Source organism: Nanorana parkeri, unplaced genomic scaffold (assembly GCF_000935625.1).
Source record: "Nanorana parkeri isolate BGI_ZX_2015 unplaced genomic scaffold, ASM93562v1 scaffold270, whole genome shotgun sequence".
In the NCBI taxonomy this organism is placed as follows: domain Eukaryota; kingdom Metazoa; phylum Chordata; class Amphibia; order Anura; family Dicroglossidae; genus Nanorana; species Nanorana parkeri.
In genome coordinates, this window is record NW_017306538.1 from 1,019,141 (window position 1) to 1,032,727 (window position 13,587).

At 40.4% G+C, this 13,587-nt stretch overlaps 1 protein-coding gene across 1 annotated transcript in view; it reads right to left on the reverse strand.

Annotated features, from left to right (window-relative positions):
• The window catches only part of IQSEC1 (IQ motif and Sec7 domain 1), a 208,234-nt gene extending 205,845 nt beyond the window's left edge, over nt 1-2,389 (reverse strand). The window contains exon 1 of the mRNA XM_018557180.1: nt 2,057-2,389. Coding sequence (XP_018412682.1) covers nt 2,057-2,172 — 116 coding nt within the window. The 5' untranslated portion in view covers nt 2,173-2,389. The remainder of the gene's footprint in view (nt 1-2,056) is intronic.
• Between the last annotated feature and the right edge of the window lie 11,198 nt (nt 2,390-13,587).

Below are 13,587 nucleotides of genomic sequence, written 5' to 3' on the forward strand. Positions count from 1 at the left end.
CTTGCTAAGTTTTAGGTGCTACTTCAGAAACGGAATGAAGTCCCAAATTGAAAGGTCCAATGTGACAGTGGATATTCTAAACAACAATAAAAAAACAGGGCTATGATCTGTTAAGGCAGAGCGACAATGACAGATAAGGTTGTGCAATAACCAGTGATGATGTACAGTATCCAGTAACGTACACTATCCAATCAGATTTAATCTTCACTTTTAGAGCAACTACTTGAAGGAATAACAAATTGTGATCAGAACGTATGGGTTATCTAATTAAAATAAGCTCCATAGTTGAGAAATTAAAATAACAAGCATTTCTGTAACTAGATAAATAAACGAGTTTCTTTTATTACCAGAAGTTTGAAAAAAATGTAAATTTAATCTGACCAATAAATTCAAACTAATGCCAAATGATTTTCCTTTCAGGTTCAGAATATCACTGCACATCGAGTCCTTTAAAGCACACACGTGCTGGACAACAAAAGGTAATTGAGTTCCATCCTGAAACAACAATGAGAGATGACACAACCAGCTGGTGCTGCTGTCCAACCCTGAGAGAAAACAAATGAGGGGCTGTGTGAGCTGGGCGAACACCATTTCACTTCTTTAGCCCCTATGATTAGTTATAGGCCACTGATGGATCTCTGCCCCATTGTCAAGTAACATATTTCACCGAGTGCAATGGACTGAGGCCGAACAGGGTCAGGAGATCAAATAACCTACAGAATGATACTGGGCACAGTACTCCTGCCCATAAGTATTATATTGGGCAAACATATATACAACATATTTCATCATCAGTCTTCTCCATGTGTGCATCATCTCCTTCCTGATGGTTCTTTCTACCTGTGCGCACAGAACAACATCCGGAAAACATACAACATCATTAATTGCATTCTTCTGTTCTCTTTTCTTTTAATAGGATAGATCTAAATAAAACAATCAGCCAAATAACTAACATTCATATTTTCACCAAGTCTATCACTGTCCAATTTCCATGGAAGCATCCCCATTTTAAATCATTATCATTAGTGTCTAGAGCTCCTAATTCTTTTTCAAACTGAAAATCTTAAAACGAGACATCAAAAGTCTGATTCCCTATTACTTGTCAAGAATGTAAAAAGTACAAGTGATTTTCACTTCACCCACAATGGTTTACAATGCTGCAATGTTGCTTCACAAATCACAAAATCAATTCACAGAACATACAGAACAAAGTTGTAGCTATGTGCAGATAATTTGTCCACCTTGCATGCTGCCAAATAGTCAACAGCACTTGGGTTTTGCTCACATGCTTATGTTTCAGGGTCACATGAGTATGAATCTGCAATTTTTCTCACACTGAACTTCTCCAGCTAAATTTAACTCACAGACAGGTATAAAAATATGCACAGATCATTTGTTTACCTAAGAAACAATGCCAACTTGTTTAACTACACTACAAAGGCCGTCGCAGACAGGCATGCAGGGTGTGTGTTTTAATCTATTGTTTGAGTAGTGGGTGTGTTATCTGCTGATATCTGCCGATATAAAGGATGTTTCAGAGCTCATGAATATGAATAGATTTGCCTTTCCGCAGCTTCCCCCTCCCCGTCCTACATCAATCACAAAGCTGCTTTGTCACAGAACCTGAGCCCCAGACAGATTTACTATCTATTGATGAATAGCAAGTAGCCCCATCTTGCTAGCATCCCTCAGCCACCCATTTTTGATGCTGTTTAACCTTTATTTTCATATCAGAAGACAGATAAAGCACTAGTTTGCTTAGATAACAAAATAAAAATATTATATTTGAAGAGTTAATGTTTAAAAGGAGTAAGGGCAAGGTGTGTAAACACACACACACACACACACACACACACACACACACAGGTATTTATATGTAACAATATAAGTTAGCTAAAGGACACATTCAACAAAAATGACTTCAAATCACTTTGCTTAAGATTAATGAAAAGCACCCCATCTTGTAACATCTGACTATAAATTAATAGACAGATTTCCTCTGGTGTAAAGCAGATAAAGGGCACATGAAGAGTTTAGTGATGACAACAGCTTGTACCTCTTATAGAGCCCATTAAGGGGCTGCAGACACAGGAACTGCCAGTAATCCAGACAGAATGCTTTCAACTTCATCATCTTGGAAGCGGGCAGAGAGAAGTGCCAGTCTGGCACCATCCATTAACAGCAGGTGCCTTAATGCTCAGATGATTCATTTGCACAGCAATCTGGGAAAATTCAGTGAATCTGACAACAGACTCCAGATATAGCCGGCAAGAGAAAAATATAGACTCGACCTCACAGCTCCAGCAATGAGAAAATGTTATTCCCAACCTCACAGCTCCAAACTCGTCACATCACTGGAAATTAGGAAGATCCTTACGATCTATGGAAAGAAAGTAATCCGCACAGGCTGTGGCCGGTCCCCAAGGTTCATTGCAGAAGCCTTATTACCCTGAAAATCCTCTTTGCAATAGAAATTGGCGGAACCATTCAGTCTTCTGTCATCGGACGCGACCGGTACATTGTAGCAGCTCATGTGAGCGTGTGACAAAAAGAAATGTCACGGCGTGGCCCTCCCTGCCTTAAAATAAATTATTCTAATCTTATTCCCAGCACACGTTGTCATTCAGGTCTGTGTGAACAGCTAATCATGAGAGCCACATGCTGCACAGAGGGACAGGCTCCCAGCCAGACACAGGGGCCTTGGGATTGGCCCTCTCTGGTTTCTACGGTAACAGGAACACATTGATAACAGCTGAAATGGGACCTGGATGACAGCCTTCCTCTCCTTTCAGCAGAATAATGTCTCTGTAATGAGTAGTACAAGGCCCTCATAGAGACCCTCAGCACAAAGCTTGAGCTGGGATAGACTATGCACAAGAAAATAAGAGGATTGTACACTCAAATACATAAATATTACACAGCCGTCTGAGCAGAGAGCAGAGAGTTTGAATATAAAAGAGCGCCGACTGAATTCTATTTAAAAACAACTTTGTTAAGGCTTAATATGGAAACACCTTATTCACCCATGAAATTAGGTTTTCAAGGAAAAAGGGGGTAGGGTTATATCTAGAAGAGTGAATGGGTGAAATTTATATCAAATGAACAATGAAGCTCTGTTCATATCTAAGCAATGCAGGAGCGCATGCGATAGCATCCCAACACATATAGTCATGGCACATGTGCTGGTACCCCAATGCACCTAGCCATTGCATTTCGTTGTATCTTTACCTATTAATATGCAATGCGGTGTGATTCGGCTCGACTGAGCCAAGGTGAAAGCCGAAGCTGGCCAAACGGCCTGCTACTGACTGCTGGGCGGAGCCAGATGTCATCTCACGTCTGGCTCCGGCCACTTGCAGAGACAGATCAGTGTCCCTGGTAACTCTGCTCGATCTTTCTGGGAGAAAGTGTTTCTCTCCCGGGCAGCAGGGAGCCACTATCTAATAGCGGGAGACTCCCGGAGCGCCTGGGAGAGTTCGGCTGTCTGGAGATCAGTGTCCCTGGTTACCTGGTAACCAGGGACACTGATCTGTCTGTGCAAGTGGCCGGAGCCAGCCGTGAGATGACGTCTGACTCCGCCCAGCAGTCAGTAGCAGGCCGTTCGGCCAGCTTCGGCTTTCACCTCGGCTCAGTCGAGCCGAAGCATATGCCTTCAGCTCGACAGAGCCACTCGGCTGACTTCGGGAGCTGTACGTGCTATAGTGAATAGCCCATACAGCAGCCCTTCGGTTCTACTAATCTACTGAACTGAAGGGGTCCTGGGGCCGAAGCTAGCCAAAGGATCAGCTACAGCTAGATCCTTCGGCAGCTTAGTGAATAGACCCCTAAAGGTATAATGTCCTATTGAGGAACATAACAGGAGAAACAAAGTATAAAAGAGGTAGCCCAAAAAACTATACTACTGTATATGGTACAACCTTGTCTCAAAGTATCACCCTAACCGTCTTCCAAAGACCTCCTGCTTTCTAGCTCCCTAGTCAACTCCTCCCATGCTCACCTCCAGGACTTCTCTAGACTCTCTCCCATCCTCTGGAACCCCTTACCCCAACCTTTCTGTCTATCTCCTATCTGTCTGCCTTTAGGCGATCCCTAAAGACTCATCTCTTCAGGGAAGCCTATCCCGCTTCCACTGGTCCACTAAACACTGAACTATATTTTTTTCTAACAAATAATCCCCACACAGCTATCTCTAAATTGTAAGTTCTCACTGGTAGGGCCCTCCTTACTATCTTGTCTTGAATTGAATTGTATTGTAATTGTAAATGTCTTCCTTATATTGTGCAAACTGTTGGCGCTATATAAATCCTGTATAATAATAATAATAATAATAATAATAATAAATAATAATATAGTTAAATAAATATAAAACATCCAGTGTAAGTCCAATGCTGACAATCCATAGAAGAAGGAGTGGGGGTTTCAAAGGGAAAAAGCTCAAACAGAAACAAAATAGGAAGCCAGTGCTAAGATCTCATATCATGAAGTATGTTAAAATCCATTCATTTATTTGAATAAGAGCAAAAGGTAATGCACTCACAAGTGACTCTGAGTAGGAGGTAGCAGATATCACAACATGCATACCAGAGAAAGATGGAGGGCACTGGTGAAAGCTGACAAGGTCCTGCACGTGTAACTTCCCGCACTGGATCACATTGCGGCCGGCTCAGTTTTTTGTGGGGCGTGGCGGTGCATTGAAGTGAATGGAACTGCCCTCCGGACGCAATGTGATCGGTCGCACAGGAACGCAAGGAACATCAATGCCTGCGGTCCAGTCCGGTCAGAAAAAATAGTGCTTGCTGGATTTTTTCTGACCCGACCGGACTGGACCGCATGCATTGATGTGCCTGCGTTCCTGTGCGGCTAATCGTATTCACTTCAATGCACCACCACGCCCCCTTAAATAACACATCTAACATAAATACTATATAGAAAAATGAACAATGATAAAAAGTAGTAAAAAATGATAATGTTTAATTGTGCTTCAATATTAAGGAATTCTGACCCTGAGATGTGACCTGTTGACTCACTGGTGTCATGTGCAGTGCAGAAAAATACAGGCATTTTGCTTTTTCTGCAGCACACTGGATGGCTTAACATTGGGCTGCTGTGCAGAAATCTTTTACAATTCTGACTCTGATTTCGGTCTTCTTTTGTATTGCTGTACCTTTGAGAATTGCCAGAATTCAGCAATGTGTCTGGATTACTGTTACAGTGAACAAGTGGTGAGGTTCCCGTTTATATGTGAAAAAGAGGAAGTACATTGTTTGCAAATATCAGTCAAATATGATCACCCTGCGAGCAACTGTGCACCATAGGGAGACTTAAGGATAGGCCTAAACCTATATGTTTAGCAGAAAGGTGGAAAATCATGAGCTGGATTTTAAATAATTAATGATGCACAATAACATAAGCAAAGATGACAACCCAGCATTATAATCACCTCTCACATGTCAGTCTTCTATACAACAGGTCAATAAATATAATGTTCTTAATAATTAATGCAAAGCCTGTCACTAATCAATAGGACTAATGGAAAAGCACCATGTGGCACTGCAGAACGTTATTAGAAAAAGATGAGAATGAATGTTACATTTGTATTTGAGTTTTAGGAGTAATGAATAGACACAGCTAAATGTCTAGTTCAATTAGTACAATGGCTATTGGTCAACTATACTAAGAGCTGAGTAGATCCTTTGTATAAAACCAATAAGTTAAAGATCCACTTAAGCCAAAACCTTTATTTTTGATATAGCAATTGTCTCTTAGATATAAGATATATTGTCAATTACTTGATAACGCAGCAGAGACAGCTATAATATTCTCCCGATCAGAAATAAGTTTACATGTGTCTGGCTGTACTAAAATGCTACAAGTAGATTACTTGTTGGCTGTGTTGGGTGAAAAACGTCCTTTCTCTCTCCATCATGTTATTAAATATTATCTCTGCAAGTGACCGGAGCCAGCCGTAAGATCATGGCTGGCTCCGCCCAGCTGTCAGAAGCAGGCTGTTGGCCGGCCAATGGCCGAAGGCAAACATGACATTTTTTCATGCAAGATGAGTCTGGATCTTTTTCTGGGCCCAGGACACTTTGGGCAGTCCTACTGGTTGATAAGTTTCTGTGGATTTTGCTGAACCTTTTAAAGTCTCTACTGACCTTGAAGTATGGTGTCCTATATGGGAGTCTGGATCCTGCCCTGGGCCCAAGACCCTGTGGGCTCTGCCCTCATTGATGAGAAGCTGCTGTGCTTTATTGAATTTTTTGAAGCCTCTAGTGGTCTTTCTGTTTTAGTCATATATAGCTTGTGCAAAGAAGACATAGGGGTCTATTCACAAAGCTGCCAAAGGATCTGGCCGTAGCTTCGACAGCTTTGTGAATAGACCCCATAGACTCTCCTGCTTTGTAAAAGCTATCTCAGCCTGCTGTGAGAGTAAATCAGTGAGAGAAAGGAAAAATAATCCTGGGACTTTTAGCCAGAGAAAGCTGCTGCAGTTTGGGTATTTCACCCACTCCTAGTGGTTCTGCACTACACTTAAAAAAATATCCACAAACTGGACTGCCTTTCATTCAAGATCTAAACTAGTGAAACCTGGAGGATGAGGTTTTCTTAATTGGTTCCAATTGTTTCCAAGAACCAAGTTTCCAAGTTTTCTTAATTGGGGGTCCCACTTACAAATACAAGATCAAGTACTGCCAGAGAACCTGTACAAAGGGGCCCCTCTCTTCTACTCTAGTATACTCATTGGTTTACCTTTAGTCTTTGGTTACCTACAGATGAAAAGTGTTAAGTAGCTTGGTGAAGAGTAAATACCTGTTGAGTAAGACTAAGAGCCGAACATGGTCTTCAGCACTGATCTACCTTGATGCTGTAGCCTTGCTCTCTTGATTAGCTCCCCCAAGCCATGAACTTGGAAGAGTGAACTGTTCTGAACCATGCTGCATTTTTATGATGGTGCTCTCTGCACTTATATACCACAACTTACATTTTTAGAAGTTAGCTTATATATATATATATATATATGAGAACAGGGTGTATAGCCTTTAAAATGTATCCACATTCAGGGTATACGAACGTGTTAATGTATAATAAGACCCCACTCCAAAATCCATGCCCTAGAAACTACAGGCACTGTAAGCACTATGACTACTGATAATATCAATAGCTTTTTTTCAGTAATAAAGACAGAGCACAATTGTCTACAGTCTTGCCAGTTTGAACATATTTAATCAGCACTTGTATAATATAAGTACATTATACACAAACCTTGAATGTCAAATGACATTGTTTGTCCTCCTGATAATTTCTTGGTGCGTTATTTCCTGTGGAGCTCTTGGGTTAGCACACTTGCAATTCACCCCCTCCTGTTTTTTTTTTTTAATGGAGAATGCAACAGGAGGTGCTCGAATATGCCCTAGTAGGTGGGAAGACCCAAAGCTCTCAGATGGACAGAAACATTCAGGAGTCATGAATTATAATGGTCAGATCTTGATTGTGAATATGGCTAAAAGGAGAAAATATTTCCTAACAATACTGTTGTGGTGTGTTGTATAGCATAAAAGCAACCTATGCATTTTAATGGGCTACCTAACACACCAAAATGCACCACAAAGTTTACCATAGAGCACTATAGTGCATTACCATTAATTCTGGTACTTCAAAACGTGTGTGCATTGGTAAGGTTCATTGGGGAGACATTAAGAAGAAGAATCTCTCTGTTACAAGAAAGTTTAGGAACTGCGAGTAAGGCCCTCCAACTTACTATATGTAGGGATCTCTAACAAACAAAAAGCTTACTGTTTTTCTTTAACTGTACTTTAACTTCAACCATAGGACAATGCTAAATTACATAGCAATATTAAACAAGAACTATGATGAGTCAATTCCTGCTAATCGCTACCTAAACCTGTGAGCTAAAGAATTGCCTTTAGAAGAAGTTTCCTTTGTCTGCTGTAGCTATCTCCAATCTCTGTTTAATGAGGCTGTTCGATTAAGAATGTTCCTGTATGAGAACATCAAGCTTTTCATTGTTACATTTCCACATTTGATGATTTAATCTTGCAGCTCAAATATTTACTGACTGAGAAATCTGTAAACTGTTGGTCAGTTTTCAGCACACTATACAAAGAGCAAATTACAATAAATTATGCAATATTAAATGTTTACAAATAGAAAAAATGCAGCAAAACATGAACTGCCCTGAATTAACTGTCCTATCAGCTCATAGGATATGGTAGGATCATGTAGTCCAGGTAAAGTAATGCCTTTCATGTGGTTTGTTACACTGACAATGCCATATGAAGAATTTATACTTAAAAGTAGGAAGTGTCTGACAGACTGATGAAGAGAAAGAATTCCAAGAAATTAGTTCCAAGAGACACCACTGTGGAAGGATCCTGGATGTGCTCAGCACTTGCTGCCACTCGAAGAGTAGTGAGTATAGACAGCATGTAGCCCCTGTGCAAGCTTCTAAGTTTCATCCTTTATTTGGTGGCTTCTAACCTTTCCTGATAAAAAAAAATGTTGACTCTACAGGGTTGATTTACTCAACAGAAAAAGGCTGCTCCCTTTTTCAAGAGAATTTGCACTTTTCAGTGGACAGTTCCCCTAAGCTTAGTGAATGAGTTGAAGCTCTGCAGACTTATATCATCCTATCATGTGCAAGCAAAATACTGTATTTTTTCCTTGTATTTTTTGCAAAATAAAATTTTACCCCATTCACCAAGCTAAGGGAAATGTATCCTGCAAAGTGCAAATTTCCTTGCACAGTAAACAGCTTAGTTGCCTTTAGTAAACCAACCCCTACATGGCTGAGGGCCTAGGGACTTGGTCATGTGATCTCTGCTGAATAGGAAGACCATCCAATCTAAACTGTGTTCGCATTTAAAGTGGACCTGGAAAATGTCCACCTAAAGTGGAACTCAAAAAGTAAATATTTGCTATCTTTAACCACCTGCTGTCCGGCCGTTGTAATTAAACGGCTGGACGGTAACTTCTTGAATGCGGGTGGGCGTTTTTAGCCGGGAAATCTGCTTGAAATGTTACATACAAGCGTTCCGGCATCTGTAGAGACGCATGTTGATTTGTATTTTGTGTGCAGATGTGCAGCCCCCCCCTCCGTCGCAGCTGGCGATCCCGAGCTCCGCTGTTCCTGGTGCGAGCCCGGGACCAGCACAGCAGCTCTGCGGCTAGAGGTCAAACGGAGCTCAGTACACAATCTCCGTTTGATCTCCTCCTCCTGTATTACATCACTTCCGCATTCCGCTGTCACTCTACGATACAGAAACCGGAGAGGAGCTGGTGAAGCAGGTCTCTGCTTCATCAGCTTCTCTGGGGGTCCCTGGTTGACATTACGGGTCTTAAAGACCCCTGATGTCTCCATAAAGAGGACCTGTCACTGCAAATTGGCTATCGCATAGGGAGCTTGTTTGCTTCCTATGTGATGGCAATAAAGTTAAATGAAAAAAAAAAGGTTTAAAAAAATTAAAGTTACAAAAAAATTGTTAAAAATTAAAAAATTCACATATCAAAGCAATAAAAAAATTAAAGTACCCCACCCCCACATGCACACGCAAACATGCGTCGAGTCCGCCAACGTGCGAAAACGACTATTACATCCATTGCGCCGCACATGTTACATATCGCCGCAATCGTCGGAGTGAGAGCAATAATTCTAGGGCCATTAATCACTGATAACACTAAACCGATGAGCGGTAAAAGCTTTTAAGGCGTCGGCTATGGTCAATTTTGGGTATGGTAGTTTTTTGCGATTTAGCGGGTGCGCACAATTTTAAAGCTTGACATGTTTGGTGTCTATTTGACCGACGTGACCCTGTCTTTTATATTTTACCAAAAAATTGGGTAATAATAAATTTTTTATAACATAACGTAGGGAGAACAGATTTTCTTTCAAAATTTTCGGTACTTTTTTCATTATATAGTTAAAAAAACCCCCGTAGTGGTGATTAAATACCACCAAAAGAAAGCTCTATCTGTCCCCAAAAAATGGTATAAAATTCATTTCAGTACAGCATTGCATAAATGGGTGGAATAAATGTCAGTCAAAGTACTGCAGCGCTGAATACTGAAAAATGGCCTGAACAGGAAGGGGGTATAAACACTCCGGTCAGCAAGTGGTTAAAGTCACATATTAAAAAAAAACCCACAACATTTTTTTTAAAGTCCTCCACCCCCGCATATACACACAAATATGTATCGGGTGCGCCTACATGCGAAAACGAACATTGCGCCGCACATGTTCATCAAGTGGTTTAAGGAACACAAAAAAAATGTTACTGTGTCTAAGCAGTGCCCTGAAAAGTATACTTTGGTCTGAAATTCCTACTGAAAAAAAGTGCACTTCCTGGTATGTGAGAGTGCCTAGGTAGACTCATAGCTGTATGCCTGCAATGTAAGATCTAAGGCCCTAATACCTGCGACTGCCTGTTTTATGAGATTTAGAGTTGGTGATATCACTGCTGTGCTGCTTACTGTTCTCCTTGCTGAAGACTCTGGCATGAGGAGGCAAAGCCCTGCCTCTACCAAAATGGCCTCCTCCAAACAGAGACACAATGCAAAAGAAAGCATGGTAAGTCAGGAATGGGCAAATGATCAGCTGCAGGGAGACCACAGGCAATACTGGTGACTAGGCCTTTGCTCCTGCTTGCTTTTTTAGTGTACAGCTTCCACTTTAAAGGAGCCGGGAGGATTTTGTTTTAAAAAGCAAATTTTTTTCTCATTTTTAAAACTATCCTAACAAGACTGCTAACTTTTGAGTATAGGCTCATTTTAAAAGCCAATGGCATATACAAACTATAGTTCAGTCAACTGCTTGGTTTGCTAAATTGCCAAGGGGTTTATTTTCTTATCTGAAAGACTGCCAACAAGAACAGTTTAATAACCTTGTAATGGCCTTACAAGTGGTGGATTAAACTCAGGAACCATGAAAAGTTTTGGAGTCTTGGCAGTAAAATCACAAATATTTAAGAGCTTGGTGGCCTGCTCCTACAACCAGTGTCTCAAATACTGGAAAATTCGGACCAGATCCAATAATCTCTTAAGGTGGAAGACCTAGAAAATGTCTATAGTCAAAAACATAAATTCTCTGATAAAAACATGGTTTATTTACATAGAAAGACAATAGGCGCCACACACAAATTATATGCGATACTAATTACTGAGAAGAAGTAACAAAAACACAAATCCAGCAATGAAGCCTACACATATAATTAGGGTGTAGATGCAGCAAAACGTTGATTATCCTAATGGAAAAATTTAAAGACATTTTCTCTACTCCCGCCTTGATTGTGTTTGCACTGTAATTTGGGTCTTAAGTACACCGATCTTCCATGTAAAAATGAGAGCACTTTATCATCTCCTCCACATTTTGAAGTCTAGGACAGTTATTGTTAAGCTACCGGTGAATTAGCTGACAGTTACTAATACTTTGCACTAATCTCCTTGCACAGGAAATGCAAATGAAGACTTTTGTCAGCAGCAGCCGCTGAGTTTGAACATATTTCTCATTTTCTTCAAACAACTCAATAAAAAAGCATTAAGCTTCATCTCACGCTCCCAGACAAAATGAATCAAAGTCTTTGAAAGAGATATTGAGCCGCTACCTATTCGATTCAAGGATTTACAAGCCAGATTCTCCGCAGACTAACTAGATGTATATCTCTGTGCCACCATCCCATTACATTCTACAAACAAAATAAAAGCCAAGAACCGTCGGCTGCTGAGCTTAGAATAATCTACTTTTCTTTGTTTTTAATATCCAGCTAACATGATAGCGATTATAAGACTATCCAAATTCTAGTCTCTATTCTCTTCCATTACTCTTTTCATCATCATAAACATTCATCTTTATTAAGGTGCTAATAAGCAGGATTTGCCTTACCACCTTGTGCTGTCACTCATTTAAGTGCACATATTTTCATTGTGTTCATTTCAACTTTCAAATCCATTAAGGAATATTACAAAAGGAAGGTACTAATTCTACATGTATCGCCATGTCTGAACTATCATTGTGGCACCTCTGATATAGGTGGCAGGTGGGCCCAACAGAATATCAATAGGGTGATGTGAGCTCCTGTGATCTGCTTTGGTTTTAAGAGCTTTTGTTTTTCATAAATACATTTTTACTGTAATCTCTATGTAGTGTATTTTACATTTAGATCTCCAATCTATACTGATTTCACTGTGGTTTTAATGTTTGTTGGGCATAAAAAGTAGCTGTCAAAGACCCTGATGGAAACTGCCATAAAAATAATGTAAAGCCACGCTCCGGGCAAAATAATCATTTTCACACCGCACTGGGTATGTAAATTATCATTAAAAAGCTAGGTGTTATGTGCAGAGGGATGCTGCAAAATAGAAAAATTGTACCTTGCAGCATGCCATCTCCAGCTTATAATGCGGAGCTTCCGGGCACTGAAGAGAGGGAGAGATTCAGCTTCAGTAGTACATCTATTCTATTCACAGGCAATGTGACATAATCTCTACCCCTCCAATACCAGAATGTCTTGTATTCTATAACGGCTCGTGCACACATGGCACTTTGGGATGCCTCCAGCAGGAACCTATGGATTCCTGTGGCAGTAATCCCTGATGTCGCCTTTAGAAGCGGCCGCTATACCCATTCAAGTCCATGTCAAGGACTGCGTGACAGTGGACACACCTGTAAGTGGCTTTACGCATGTAATCTTATGTCCCAGGATAGATACAGCCGGTGTCACCTGTTCATTAACTTGAACAGGTACAGTGGTCGCATCTGAATGGGACATCTGAGTTTCCTACTGCAGTAATCCCAAATCACCCTATGTGCATGAGGCCCTATAGCACGAACAAAGCCTAAACTATAAAGTATTGTTACTGTACCGCCTTTTCAGGCTTGCAAGTGCTGGTCAGTGCAGCATAATGGTTTCTGTGACATAGGGTTGTGGTACAATAAGACAGAAACAGGTTATAGTAAGGAAGTAAAAAGGTAAAAAAAAGTACTGGATATGTCTAATTTCAGGAAGGCAATGCATTAGATCTCAATATAACATTTTTAGTAAGTTGATGGCAGTGTCAAAAAATTTAAAATGTTAGGTGCTTTGCCACATTATATTCAAAATGTAAATTATCTTGCAGTGAAAGCAAAATTGAAGGCCACTTCACAGATGGATTTTTCTAACAAGAGAGAAAGATGTACTCCATAAATACAACATGCACATTTTCCAGATATGCCATAATAGCAATCCCTAGCTAATTATTTTACCGTTCACCTCCTGGTTGTTAATGAGATGATTTTAATTAGGGTTGCACAGATACTTTTCGAGTACCAGTGCAGATACTTGGCATTTTCATGAGAACTACCAGGGTTGCAGCGGTTGCAGCTGGGATCTAGCTCTGGCACTCCACCACTGTCCTGAAATCATTAGTCTGTATTGTTTTAGAAAAACTGTCACATGACAATAAACAAAAATGTATCAGTACTCATACTTGTAAGTACTCGGCAAGTACCAGTACTCGGACTCGCAAAACTGGTATCTGTGCATCCCTTTATTTATATTTATAAAAACAAAATCGTACATTAAAACAGAGATG